Source organism: Chenopodium album, chromosome 9 (assembly GCF_948465745.1).
Source record: "Chenopodium album chromosome 9, dcCheAlbu1.1, whole genome shotgun sequence".
NCBI classification, from domain to species: Eukaryota; Viridiplantae; Streptophyta; class Magnoliopsida; order Caryophyllales; family Amaranthaceae; genus Chenopodium; species Chenopodium album.
Window position 1 is genome coordinate 64067118 of NC_137842.1, and position 13782 is coordinate 64080899.

At 36.7% G+C, this 13782-nt stretch overlaps 2 protein-coding genes across 2 annotated transcripts; one reads left to right on the plus strand and one right to left on the minus strand.

Annotated features, from left to right (window-relative positions):
* Positions 1-381: 381 nt before the first annotated feature.
* LOC145558747 (PTI1-like tyrosine-protein kinase At3g15890) lies at positions 382-7389 on the plus strand. The gene is made up of 4 exons (XM_081620072.1): positions 382-845; positions 2189-2336; positions 6023-6285; positions 6391-7389. Exons 1-4 carry the CDS (start codon positions 802-804, stop codon positions 7151-7153), a joined length of 1218 nt encoding a protein of 405 aa, XP_081476198.1. The 5' UTR covers positions 382-801; the 3' UTR covers positions 7154-7389.
* Positions 7390-11968: 4579 nt separating this feature from the next.
* Positions 11969-13770, minus strand: LOC145557926 (F-box/LRR-repeat protein At4g14103-like). The gene is made up of 3 exons (XM_081619101.1): positions 12718-13770; positions 12377-12541; positions 11969-12283 (listed from the first exon to the last, which is right to left on the minus strand). Exons 1-3 carry the CDS (start codon positions 13768-13770, stop codon positions 11969-11971), a joined length of 1533 nt encoding a protein of 510 aa, XP_081475227.1.
* Positions 13771-13782: the final 12 nt, after the last annotated feature.

Consider the following 13782-nt stretch of genomic DNA (forward strand, 5'->3'; position numbering starts at 1 on the left):
AGACCATTGAAGTAGTGATTAAAGGTGAAGTGTAATAAGGGTCTGTTCTCATTAACTGAACTCAACTGAACTGAGCTGAACTGAACTAAACTGAATATTTTATAAGAGAAGAAAATTAGGAGCTGAACTGAAAATAAACGTATGAAAACAGGCCATAAGCATAAGGTCATAGGTTCAATACAAAGCATAACAAATACTTCAATACTAAGCATAAGGTCATAGGTTCGAAAATAAAAATCACATAAATAAGTTAGAAAATAACAACGTAAAACCAAATTATGGACTTAATACAAATTCAAATTGAAAGCTGTCATTCTTGGCAGCATATATTAGTATAAATAAATTATAGCACCAAGTCACCAACAACAGCGCAAAAGGAAAGAGAGACAAAAATTAAACAAATAAACAAAATAATTAAAATAAACAAATCAATTGAATTCGAATCCAAATTACTTTTTTTCTGTAAAAACAAAAAAAATTCCTCTTTCTTCTCCACTTCCAGCTTAATAGCTGCCTGCAAGTCGTTAGAGAGAGAAAGAGGTATAGAATTGCTTCTAAGAGAAGAATTTGTCTTTTTTACAGAATAAAAAAAAAAAAAGAAAACCCAGAAAAAGGAAATTTCCACCACTATATATAATCAAAAATTATTTTTCTGGGTTTTTTCCGTGTAGTGTGAAATGGGTTTCAATTTCTTTTCTGGGTTTCTTTAATTTTTGTGAAAAAAAATTCATTCTTTTTTGTGGGATTTTTTTTTTTTTTTTTAAAAAAAAGAGTAAGTTTTGAGAGGAGAGAAAGAGGGCTATGGCGTTGGGGTCTATATTTTGTTGCGGCAAGGGTTTCGATCGGTATGTTTATTTTTTATTTAATTTTTTTTTAAAAAAATGTGTTTGTCAGTTTTAATTTTGAAAAATTGTCTAAAAATAATACGAAATTATTGATGTTATATGCAAAATCATATGAACTGAGCTATATATTGTATCAATAATTAAGACTTTGAATTACATGAACTGAATTAATATGTTACATGTATGTGCTCTGGCAATTATTTAATCAAGTACTATTAAATGTAGCTAAATTGATTTAGCTTATTTAACTGTTCTACATGATGGTCTTGTTAAGTCAATGTTTTTTTAAGCTCAATTTGCAAGTAATTATTGTTACAAAGACTAATTATTGTGATAATTTTCTTTACAGGTTAATTATTATTTGTAGATGGATTCATGTATATTTTGTCAAATTGTTAAAATACTTTAGAAAATTGTACAAAACTATATGGGTTATAATTTTAGTTAGTGACAAAGCTTGTTTAATAAGTCTGTTGTTGGTCTATTCAATTAAACCTGACAACTTGTTGCTCCTGTGCTCCATTTTGTTGAATAGTATAGTGGTTTTAGGGATTTTTGAGTGATTTTTGGTTAAAGATGTTGAATTTGGTGTGATGAAGATGATACAGATTAAAACAGGATGCTTAGTCCATATTCGATAGAGAGAAAAATTCCACTCGCTCTTAACGAAAGAATGAGGGGTTTATGGAATGTGGGGAAAATAGTGGGGTGGTAGTGAGTGGGTGGATGAACCAGGCATTTCTCTAGATAAAAGGTCATTTTATTGAAATTAAATTTTTGCATATGAAGTGAAACATGAACATGTCAATATGATCTTAAGTGTGTGTGACTTTGTGTAATGAATCGACCTAAGAGGGGACGAGGGGTATTATAGGTAGCGTATAATAAGTATGTTAGGATCAGCTAGAAGTTGTTTTAATAATGAGAGAAGATTAGGGAGAGATCATTAGGATGAGAGTTCTCATTTAGGTTTATTTTTTAATTTGGGAGAGTGCAAGCCTCTTGAATGCGGTTTGTGCTTATCTGTTACTTGTTCACATTTCCAATTCTTCAATCATAATCACCATCTTTTCGCATTGAATCAACATCATCTATCCAGTTATGTCAGTTCATACCAGTGTGGGATGATATTTTAGCTTAAGATGTTCTGTAGAAGCTTCTTCCCTTTCTGTCTGTATATATATTTAAAATCTGGTAGGTAGTAACTGCTCTTTTTCTCTAACTTTTATGGTTTCTTGCTTTCTTCCCCTGCCCCTTGAAAGTGTATTATCCAAAAATACTTGTTCTTGTTTTCTGCTTGCAATGGCGTTGAATGTTAAATGCTGGTGTAAAAATTTTTGCAGGAAAAAGAAGGAAGAAAATAAGGCAGCATGGAGGATATTTTCTTTAAAGGAATTGCACGCAGCTACAAACAATTTTAACTATGACAATAAACTTGGAGAGGGTGGATTTGGAAGTGTGTACTGGGGTCAGCTATGGGATGGTTCACAGGTATTGAAGAACTTTGCTAGTTTCTCTTATGCTCCTTTGCTGAGAACACAAATGGGATGTTTTGAGTTGAATTTGTGGTAGTCTATCTACTAGTGTTACTTAGCCTACAGCATTCTGTTATATTGGCATATAAGTTTAAATATTTTTAGTTTTCAGTCATGTTTTTGAAATTGCTAGCTAGCACCCAGTTGTACTGAACCCTTTACTGGTTTTGGTGTTTCAGTCTAAAAGTCTGTCTTGTGAGTTTATTTATAAATCTAAAATATACTTGTATAAGCCATGTTATATAAGGCCTTACTGCCCAACCCTTGTTACTGCTGCAGGCTTGCAGCATCATTCAACATTTTGTTAGTGATTGACCTGATTGTCTCTTGTATATTGGGGTGATGAAAGGGGATGATTTTAGTGGACATTTGTGGGGAAAATGGAATGGTATGCTTCTCTGTGCCTTTTCACTAGGATGCTGCAGAGTTATTCAGAAGAACATGAAAGTCTTTCACTTCTTCCTATAGAATATTTTCCACAAATCAGGCTAATTTTCAATTTTCTCAAGCCCATCCAAAAGCCATTGTACTCCACTTGCCATTTATTATTTATTTTTTTTCCACTTTTTCATCAGTTTTGTTTAGACCAAATAATTCATATGTAAGCATTTTGCTTGCTTATACTTACAGATTCACTTATCTGGTTATTTGAGCTCAATGGCAGTGCAGAATTTGGTTCTCATTTTTGGTGAAAATTATAATTATAAAAGGAAGCTTTTAAAGAAAAGTGTCTTGCAATTGTGCTAGTTTGAGATTTGAATGATAGAATTATTTTCTGCATTATCAAACATAAGTATGAAAATCCTTGGGATGATTACTTGTGCACAACCTTACCCTAGAGAATGCTGATGAACTGTTGTGTATGTTTAGGGGATGATTCACTCTGCACTCTGCACTCTGCATAGGTTGATTGAATACAGAATTCCATGAGAATATTTAATTGTAGGCTGGAAGATATGAGAACTTGGTCCACGTTGGAATAATGGGACAAGTGTCTAGTGCTCTATGCTCTTGGAATAAAATATATGGTTTTTGCAAAACTTAGTCCCCTTTTGCCATTGGGCCTACGCTGTAGTATCAAATCTGCTAGCCATTTTAGTGTGTCTCTAAATGAAGTAGACACAGTGCACAGTCATCCCATTCTTTCAATGTGAGATAAGTCACCTGATCTTCTAATTGCATAGTTTGGAATTTGGTAATAATTCTACAGTGTTGCCTACATGACCATGAATTTGTTTTGGGGCCATAACTAATAGGCTAGCAGGCATGGCAGTGTGTCAGAATAGGTAAATAATGGAAGATTGCAGGTTGGAGACTTGTACTGTTTCATATGATGTTGTCACTTGTTAGTGATATTACTCTAGAATTAGAATTTAAACTTCTTTTGTGTGGAAAGCAGTATGTAGTGTAGCTTTTTCATTGAATCAAAATTCTTATGAATTAGGAACTTAAGATGTTCTGGAAATAGTATTGTTTAGCAACCATGCTAACTTGAGGACCTACTTCGGTGGCTGATGGATGTTATGTTGATAATATGGCCTGATGTGTCATTCCAACCTGAAGATGCAGGTGTTGGAATGACTGTCTGAAGCCCGAACTTTGAATCCACTTAGAAAAATAAAATTATCTTCACTGAGTTATTGAAGCTTGATATGAGAAAAATGAAGTCATGCTTTTAAAATGAAAACAGATATATTGCAATTTTTTGCTCATGTTGTCAGACATGAGCTAAAATTGACGAGTTGCTTCAATGCCACTTTTTTACTCTTCCTATTATTTATGGTCGCTGCAACCTAGTATAGGTGTTTTTTAATTTTTTTTTGACGCTGCAGTTGTTTGATTTCATCAATATTGGGATCTCTTGTCAGATTCCAGGCATGTTTAGAGAGTCATGTTTATAGTTTTATATAACACATTTATGTTTGTACTCCCTCTGTCCTAGACCAAATAATTCATATGTAAGCATTTTGCTTGCTTATACTTACAGATTCACTTATCTGGTTATTTGAGCTCAATGGCAGTGCAGAATTTGGTTCTCATTTTTGGTGAAAATTATAATTATAAAAGGAAGCTTTTAAAGAAAAGTGTCTTGCAATTGTGCTAGTTTGAGATTTGAATGATAGAATTATTTTCTGCATTATCAAACATAAGTATGAAAATCCTTGGGATGATTACTTGTGCACAACCTTACCCTAGAGAATGCTGATGAACTGTTGTGTATGTTTAGGGGATGATTCACTCTGCACTCTGCACTCTGCATAGGTTGATTGAATACAGAATTCCATGAGAATATTTAATTGTAGGCTGGAAGATATGAGAACTTGGTCCACGTTGGAATAATGGGACAAGTGTCTAGTGCTCTATGCTCTTGGAATAAAATATATGGTTTTTGCAAAACTTAGTCCCCTTTTGCCATTGGGCCTACGCTGTAGTATCAAATCTGCTAGCCATTTTAGTGTGTCTCTAAATGAAGTAGACACAGTGCACAGTCATCCCATTCTTTCAATGTGAGATAAGTCACCTGATCTTCTAATTGCATAGTTTGGAATTTGGTAATAATTCTACAGTGTTGCCTACATGACCATGAATTTGTTTTGGGGCCATAACTAATAGGCTAGCAGGCATGGCAGTGTGTCAGAATAGGTAAATAATGGAAGATTGCAGGTTGGAGACTTGTACTGTTTCATATGATGTTGTCACTTGTTAGTGATATTACTCTAGAATTAGAATTTAAACTTCTTTTGTGTGGAAAGCAGTATGTAGTGTAGCTTTTTCATTGAATCAAAATTCTTATGAATTAGGAACTTAAGATGTTCTGGAAATAGTATTGTTTAGCAACCATGCTAACTTGAGGACCTACTTCGGTGGCTGATGGATGTTATGTTGATAATATGGCCTGATGTGTCATTCCAACCTGAAGATGCAGGTGTTGGAATGACTGTCTGAAGCCCGAACTTTGAATCCACTTAGAAAAATAAAATTATCTTCACTGAGTTATTGAAGCTTGATATGAGAAAAATGAAGTCATGCTTTTAAAATGAAAACAGATATATTGCAATTTTTTGCTCATGTTGTCAGACATGAGCTAAAATTGACGAGTTGCTTCAATGCCACTTTTTTACTCTTCCTATTATTTATGGTCGCTGCAACCTAGTATAGGTGTTTTTTAATTTTTTTTTGACGCTGCAGTTGTTTGATTTCATCAATATTGGGATCTCTTGTCAGATTCCAGGCATGTTTAGAGAGTCATGTTTATAGTTTTATATAACACATTTATGTTTGTACTCCCTCTGTCCTAAAGATATTGTCCGCCCCTCCCCCCCCCCCCCCCCCCCCCCCCCCCCTTTTTTTTTTTTAATTTTTTTTTTAATTTAGTTTTCCCTGTTTATTGTCCTCTTTGGTTAGTGAGTGCATTTTTTATCCTATCATATACTTTGTATATTTTTCTTCTATACTGTTGATTAGATTCAATTTAATATTTGTACTCAACATTTATAACAGCTAACATGGACTATTCTTGGGATGAAGGGAGACTTCTTATTTACTTGGTGGCTTGTATTTAGTTGGTTCTGCTGCCTGCTCTTTTGTCCTTACTTCTAAAGTATAACTACAATATTACTGAGTGATGATTGTTGTTTGCAGATTGCGGTTAAAAGGTTGAAAGTTTGGAGTGATAAAGCAGAATTGGAGTTTGTTGTTGAGATTGAAGTTTTAGCACGAATACGCCATAAAAATTTGCTGACTCTGCGCGGCTATTGTGCTGAAGGACAAGAGCGACTCATTGTGTATGATTTTATGCCTAATTCAAGTTTATTATCCCATTTGCACGGACAGCATTCTGCAGAATGTCTTATTGATTGGAAAAGAAGAATGAACATTGCCATTGGATCTGCGGAGGCGATTGTGTATGTCACTCGATTGTTTATTCAAACTAATGTCTATTGTCCTATTCTGTCCTCCTTTCCCCTGATTTCCTCTCTTTAGGAAACCTCACGCTTGGCTTATTGCAGATACTTGCACAATCATGCAACACCACATATAATCCACCGAGACATTAAAGCTAGCAATGTTTTGCTAGACTCTGATTTTCAGGCAAAAGTTGCTGATTTTGGGTTTGCCAAATTTATTCCGGATGGCGCAACGCATGTAACCACAAGGGTGAAGGGTACACTTGGATACTTAGCCCCTGAATATGCCATGTTAGGGAAGGCGTCAGAGAGTTGTGATGTATATAGCTATGGAATTTTGCTGCTTGAAATTGCAAGTGGCAGAAGAGCTCTTCAGAAGCTGAACTTGACATCAAACCGCTCAATCACTGACTGGGCTCTTCCATTGGCCTGTGAGGAGAATTTCAGAGAACTAGCAGACCCGAAACTGAATGGAAATTTTGTTAAAGATGAGCTGAAAAGATTGATTGTGGTTGCTCTCGTGTGTGCTCAGAAAAAGCCTGAGAGAAGACCAACGATGCTCGAGGTGGTGGAGCTTTTGAAGGGAGAAGCCAAAGATAAATTAGCCAATCTAGAAAACAAGCTGTTTAAGAGTTGGAAATCTGCTGATGATAAGGACGAGATTAAAGAAGATAACACAGACTCTATATCAGACGATACTCCTAAAACTGAATCTAAAGTTGCAGAAACTGTACAAGAGGAGAAAGATGTTGCTTCTAAATCAGAATTTAAAGTTGCAGAGTCTATATCAGAGGAGAAAGATGATACTCCTAAACCAGAATATAAAATATCTGATTCTGGATCCGAAAGTGCACAGGAGCGCTGAGGGAACTTTTAGAGTGAGTATACATGGTGTCATGTCATCAAAAGTTCGTGTTTAACAGACTACGGTGTTGAATATGGCTCTCTTGACTGAAAGTAGTAGCACAACTTCTGGTTGCTAGTATAGTAGGTTTACTCTGGGTTGATATATTGATGCTCTAGGTATGTTTGTGCCGTAGATCTTTGTTCTGGTTTAATACTCTTATTGTACGGGTTTGCCTGATGCATTTTCCTTCATCCTTCTCGGGCCTTCCTCTCTTCTTTTCTTTCGTGTGCTGGAGCTTTCAACACTAATCCTGCGTGTTTGTCTTTGGGGGTGAGATAGAAACTTTGAGTCTAACTGTATATAAAGATGGGCACGGGCCGTGCCGGCACGCGGGCGGCACGGGCCCGGCACGACTCCGGCACGGCCCGGCACGGGCACGGTGGCCGGCACGGCACGGCACGGCGGCACGCCGGCGTGCCGTGGGCCGTGCCGTGAACAAATTTTTTGGGACCGGCACGGGCACGGCCCGTGGCACGGCGGGCGGCACGGTGGCCGGCACGTGGGCCGGCACGCCGGCACGACCCGCCGGCACGGCACGTGGCACGGCCCGGCACGGCCAGGCACGGCACGGCACGGCACGGCCCGTGCCACTAGCCGTTGGAATATGGCCGTTTATGGCCGTTTTCCAACAGCTATAAACGGCCATATTTTCCACCCCATTTCCCACCCAAATCCCCTATAAATACCTCATATTTTCCTCCAAAATTTTCACAATTCATCAACTCATCTCTTCTCTCTTATTCTCTAATTTTCTTACTCCCAAATTCTCAATTCTCAAATTCCTAAAAAACATACAATCTTCCTCTCTTTTGTGAAAAGAAAAAAAAAATTCCTACTCTCTTATAAATTTTACATTTTTACTATTATTACTTGTACTAGTCTACTACAAAAAAAAAAAAAAAAAAAAAAAAAATTGTTATATTTACATTCGGGAAATTAAAAATTCGGGAAATTATAAATTTGGGAAAGCATTGAAGCGTCATTGTAAGATCTAACTCAACTTTATTTTAATTTGTTATTGTTATTGTTATTGTTATTGTTACTATTATTGTTATTATTATTAATTTATTATCATTATTATTATTATTATTATTATTATTATTATTATTATTATTATTATTATTATTATTATTGGAACTACTTAATTATATAAAAACTACTTTCTATTTTAATTGTGGGTTATTTGGATTGTTGAAATCTGTCTAAGGCGGGATTTGGGCTCTGGACAACGTCGCTCCTAACCTCTCCTACCTGGGATCTCATTGATCCAAGTAATCTACTATTATTATAATTATTTTTGAAAATTTAATTTATATAAAAACTACTTACTAATTTATTCTCATTGATCTCATTGTTGTTAATTGTTACTTTGTTATTGTTAGTTGTGTTATTATTATTAATTAATCATGGCATCAAACCCGAACGTTTCCTCCTCCTCTAGAAAAGCCAAGTCAACACGTAGGGAATCACCAAACCCAAACACTTCAATCAGTTCAATGTCTATGCCCCCCCCTAACATGCCCTTTCCCTCTCCTAACATGCCCTTTCCAAACACTTCCACCCCTTTCTTTCATCCCCAAAACACGGGAGGGCAAGAACAAATGGATGATATGGCTCCTTGGACCCAATTTCAACAAACCCAATTTCAACAATATGAATTTCCTCCTCCTCCTCCTTCCCAAGGTAGCCAAACACAAGCTTGCGGGTCGAGTGAACCATCCACCCATAATCCTAACATATTAGAGTGGTGTACCGAAGAGGATTTTGCTCAAACCAAAAGAAAGAGTGGATGTTGGGTACATTATCAATTAAGTAAAGATGGAAAAAAATGCAAGTGTCGGACTTGTGGTAAAATTTTCTCGGCCGATACCAAGGGAGGGACGGGACACCTTACTAGGCATACAAAAAAATGTGGTGGACCATCTAGTGATCCAACCCAACCTAAAATTTCTCAATTCCACCCACAAGGTTTCATTTACAATTACGAGAGAGATAGGGATGAACTTGGGAGAATGATTGTACATGCAGAACAACCTTTTCTTTTCGCCGAAAATGATGCCTTCAACAACTATATTAACCGAGCACTACAACCAAAACACAAAAAAATCTCCCGAAAAACCGTTCGATCTGCTGCCATGAAGACTTATCTAGAGTACAAATTAAGATTAGTAAATGAATTAGCTAATCTTCCTAGTAGAGTTTCTTTAACCGCCGATGCATGGGATAGTGGGTACCAACTTCATTATTTATGTGTTACTTGTCATTGGTTAGATAATGAGTGGATGTTACAAAAACGCATCATTCATTTCAAAATGCTTGAATACCCTCATACCGGTCTTAACATTTCACATCATTTAATGGAAGCTATTGATGCATATAGTCTTAGGGATAAAATCATGTCTATGACTTTCGATAACGCAACTTCTATGACATATAGTGCGAATTTGGTTAAACCCCAATTAACCGATTTAGTATTAGATGGAGAAGCACTTCATGTTAGATGCATTTGTCATGTTCTTAACTTGTGTGTGAAGGATGGAACACAAGCAATTGGTCCATTTTATCACAAAATACGGAGTGCTATTTGCACTATTAATAGCTCTAACATGAGATGGCAAGAATGGAAAGGTTTTTGCAGGCAACAACGGATTAAAACCATAAAAATAGCACCGGATTGTCCAACTAGGTGGAACTCCACCTATGAAATGTTGAGTCGGGCAATCGAGTACAAGGTTCATTTAACACTTTTTTATAATATGAAATATCCACAAAATGCTTTACTTGAAGATGATTGGGTTAATTGTGAAAAATATATGCAGTTTTTACAATTACTATATGGTATGACACATTGTTTTTCTTCTGTATATAATCCTTGTGCTCATTCTTTTCTTAGCAATGCATGTTTACTTGCACAACTTTTTGCGGAACACCGATCAGAACATGCTTATCGTGGATATCTTCCATCCATGGAGGATAAATGGCGTAAATATTACACCGATATTCCTATGATTTATATTTTTGCTTCCATTTTAGATCCTAGACAAAAATATGATGGCACCTTTTTATTAATTGATATTTATTATAGTAACATGAATTTTGAAGGTGATGTTGAAACTTTTAAGACTAAGGTGACGGATGAGTTTTTTAATTTATATAATGTTTATGAAAGTAAATATGGAACCGTGTCTCGATTTGCCCCTTCTCAAACATCCAAAAATGTAAGTAAACGGGCCAAAGGTTTATTTGCACAAGCTGCTAACTTGATGTCTAAGTATTCAGGTACAGAATCATCATCATCTAGGAGAACTCAAAGCGATGTTTCGGAGTTGCAAATGTACTTAAGTTACGACTTCATGAAAGGCATGGACGATGAAGAGAAGTTTGGCCTCGACATCCTCGATTGGTGGAAATCACAAGTCGTGAAACATCCAATTTTATCGGCAATGGCTCGTGATATTTTTGCTATCCAAGTCTCCTCCGTTGCTTCCGAAAGAGCTTTTAGTGCGTCGGGAAGAGTTCTAGACGATAGAAGAACAAGACTAAAACCCGAAACACTTGAAATGTGTGTTTGCTTCAAGGATTGGTTGGATGCCGAAACTCGTTCTCAAGATCGTACTTATGCACAAAACGACGACGATGAAGGAACGTCGACTTCTTTTAGTTCTCAATCCACTCAATTGGCGGATGAACTTGAACCTCTAGGAGACGAAGACGAAGACGAAGATGAAGACGAAGGCGAAGACGAAGACGACCAATAATAATTACATGATTACATATTTACATTATACACTATTGTATTCTTTTTGTATTATCGAACTTCGTATTCCGTATAATAAATGAAGTTATTCAATATTCATACACTATTGTACGATTTTTAATTATCATTACTTATTTTGTAATTTTGTATTATTGAATTATCGTATATTCGTACCGGCTAGTCGGCTACCGTCATATAATAAAATAAGTTATTCTTCAATTTTTTGTGTTTTCGGATTATCGCACTAGTATTTTTTTTTTATTATATGCATTTTTGTTTTTAATTCGTTTTTTTTTAACATTTATTTTTTTTTTTAAGAAAAAAAAAAAAAAAAAAAAAAAATAAAAACGGCACGGTTTGGCCCGCGGCACGGCACGGCACGGCCCGCTAGGCACGTGGGCCGTGCCGTGCCGTGGGCTGGGGTGTGCCAATCCCAGGCACGGCACGGCACGGCACGCCGCGGAGCCGGCACGGCACGGCACGGCACGGGCACCACCCCGGCACGGCCAGGCACGGCCCGCGGCGGCACGGGCACGGCCCGTGCCCATCTTTAACTGTATATGAGCTTTGTTAATATTTTTTCTGAGTGTAAATTTTTGTTTTTGCTCACTTTTTCTCAATTGTGGTATAAATGTGTTTTTGAATGTCCAATTTGTGATTTGCATTTGCTCACTTTTCTCAACTCTGGTATAAATGGTTTTTGCTCACTTTTTCTCAACTTTGCTCATTTGTTTTATTCTAACAAAATGTCTCATACTTCATTTTAAAAAAAAGTTATATCACTTTGCAAATAGCGAACTTCTAAAAAAAAAAGAGGTGAATTCATGTGATAGAAGAGAGATAGAGAAAGTTTATTAACTAAAACTAAAAGAGATTATTAACTAATAACAAAAGTGATATAACTAATTTATAATTCTACCTCTGTTATAGGTTATGTGCAACGATTAGACATTTTTCTTCTCTGATTTATGTCAAATCGTTGCACATAAGCTGTAACGGAGGTAGTATAATAGCTATTAACATAATACTTGAATCGAACAGGTGAGTGAGGCTTTGGGTAAATTCTTCAATGTGTTCTCGACCATCTGATCTGGAATCGGATCTCCTGCTAAACATATGACCAGTTCCTCCAAAACTATTGCATGCCTTAGGAGAAACTGGATCATTCCAACTTCACGTTCTAAACCATAGTATTTCCTTACCACTATTTTTCTGAGATGAAACCTGCAACAAAGAGGGACTTCATGATCAGTACTATAAAACTCTCTTTCCAACTCCAGTTCCTCTTTGTTAGACGAAACGAATCTGGCATCATAATCCTTAGTGAACCCCTACAACATAAACAACAATAACAAAATTAATTTCTTGTAAAAAAAACCTCATTTAGAGTAAGATACAATAGTCATAATACTATAACCACAAACCTCTGAAAAATCAAGAACTTCTAATACAGGTGAACAGTTGAGAAGGGGTAACAACAGTTTATTCCAGTAGTTGTTTCGAGCAGCAACATTCAGCTCTAGATGTTTCAGATTAGGAAACACCAGCAGCTGATCCTTTAAGACCTTTTCATCCACCGAATCTAACTCCTACAACCACAGCCACAGGTAAGCCAACTGGTTAATTCTATCCGTTAATTTTTAGTTGCAACAAAGGGTTATTATTTAGGAGACAAAAAAAATTCCTCGTTGCAACAAAAATTAACTGAGGTTGTACATTCTTCTTTCACAATAAAACTAAGAAAAAATTAGAGAGTGAGTCATACCCACAATATAAGGCCTTGCAACGACAAACGTTGAACATAAGAAAAGGGTCTGATGAGGCCAATCATTTGCGGAAAAGATTCACCAAATTCTAAGCACTGTGTTACCACCAGAACTGCTTCAACAAGACGTTGCATTACTGGGATGTAGTAACACATTGCTAAATTATCGCGGTAATCAAGGTACTCCAGGCTGGGAGTATCGATAATCACCAAGTCAGTGTTATGTTCATCAAAAGCATCACATTTAGGCATACTTAAACACATTCTTCTAAGGGAAGTCGACCTAATATCTGTGATGTAGACATAGTTCGTAAAGGCTTTGAATGTAAGGTCTTCAAGTACAGGGCAACTTGAAACTAGCCTCGGCAGGAATCTATCAACAGAAATAAAAGACGCGAACAAGAGAAGTAATTTCAAGTTTGGAAGACGGTAAGATGGCATGTTATAAACATGATCAAGGCCAATGTTGAACTCAAGCTTCAGCACTTCCAACGTTTCACATGTGAAAATAGCTGGAGGTAGCTGAGAATCACCAGGTTCGCTCACCAGAATACAGAGGTCAAGCTCCCTAAGGCCACAAAGGGTCAATGGATAAGAGATCCACGCATTAAGTCGCACAGATTTTAAGTCAGGGAGGCAACCTTGCTTACACTTACCAAAATAGCAACCATCAAAGAACACTTTATCAAAGTCTCCGCTGCTGACTTTAAGTCTAAACTTGGTGAGATACCGCGATTGGTGTGCTTGGAGTACACTATTAACAAAGCTCACGAAAGTGGGGAAACGTTGAATTGCATTAGGATGTTGCAAACAAAGTGATATAGGTGAAACATTGAAGTCAAGGCACGTAATTAATGAGAAAACACGCCTCAATCTCCTAGACAAGACGGAAGTAGCAGCAGCATCCTTAGCGGGAAGCAAAGAGAGGATCTGATTTAACAATTCATTAGGCAAACAAGTGAGCCTATCTACCAACGATTTTCTATCATTGTGGTTTTGGACATCCCACACAGTAGTATAAGTTGCAGTACATGGTTTCAAGCTCCAATCCATGCACCTTCACCC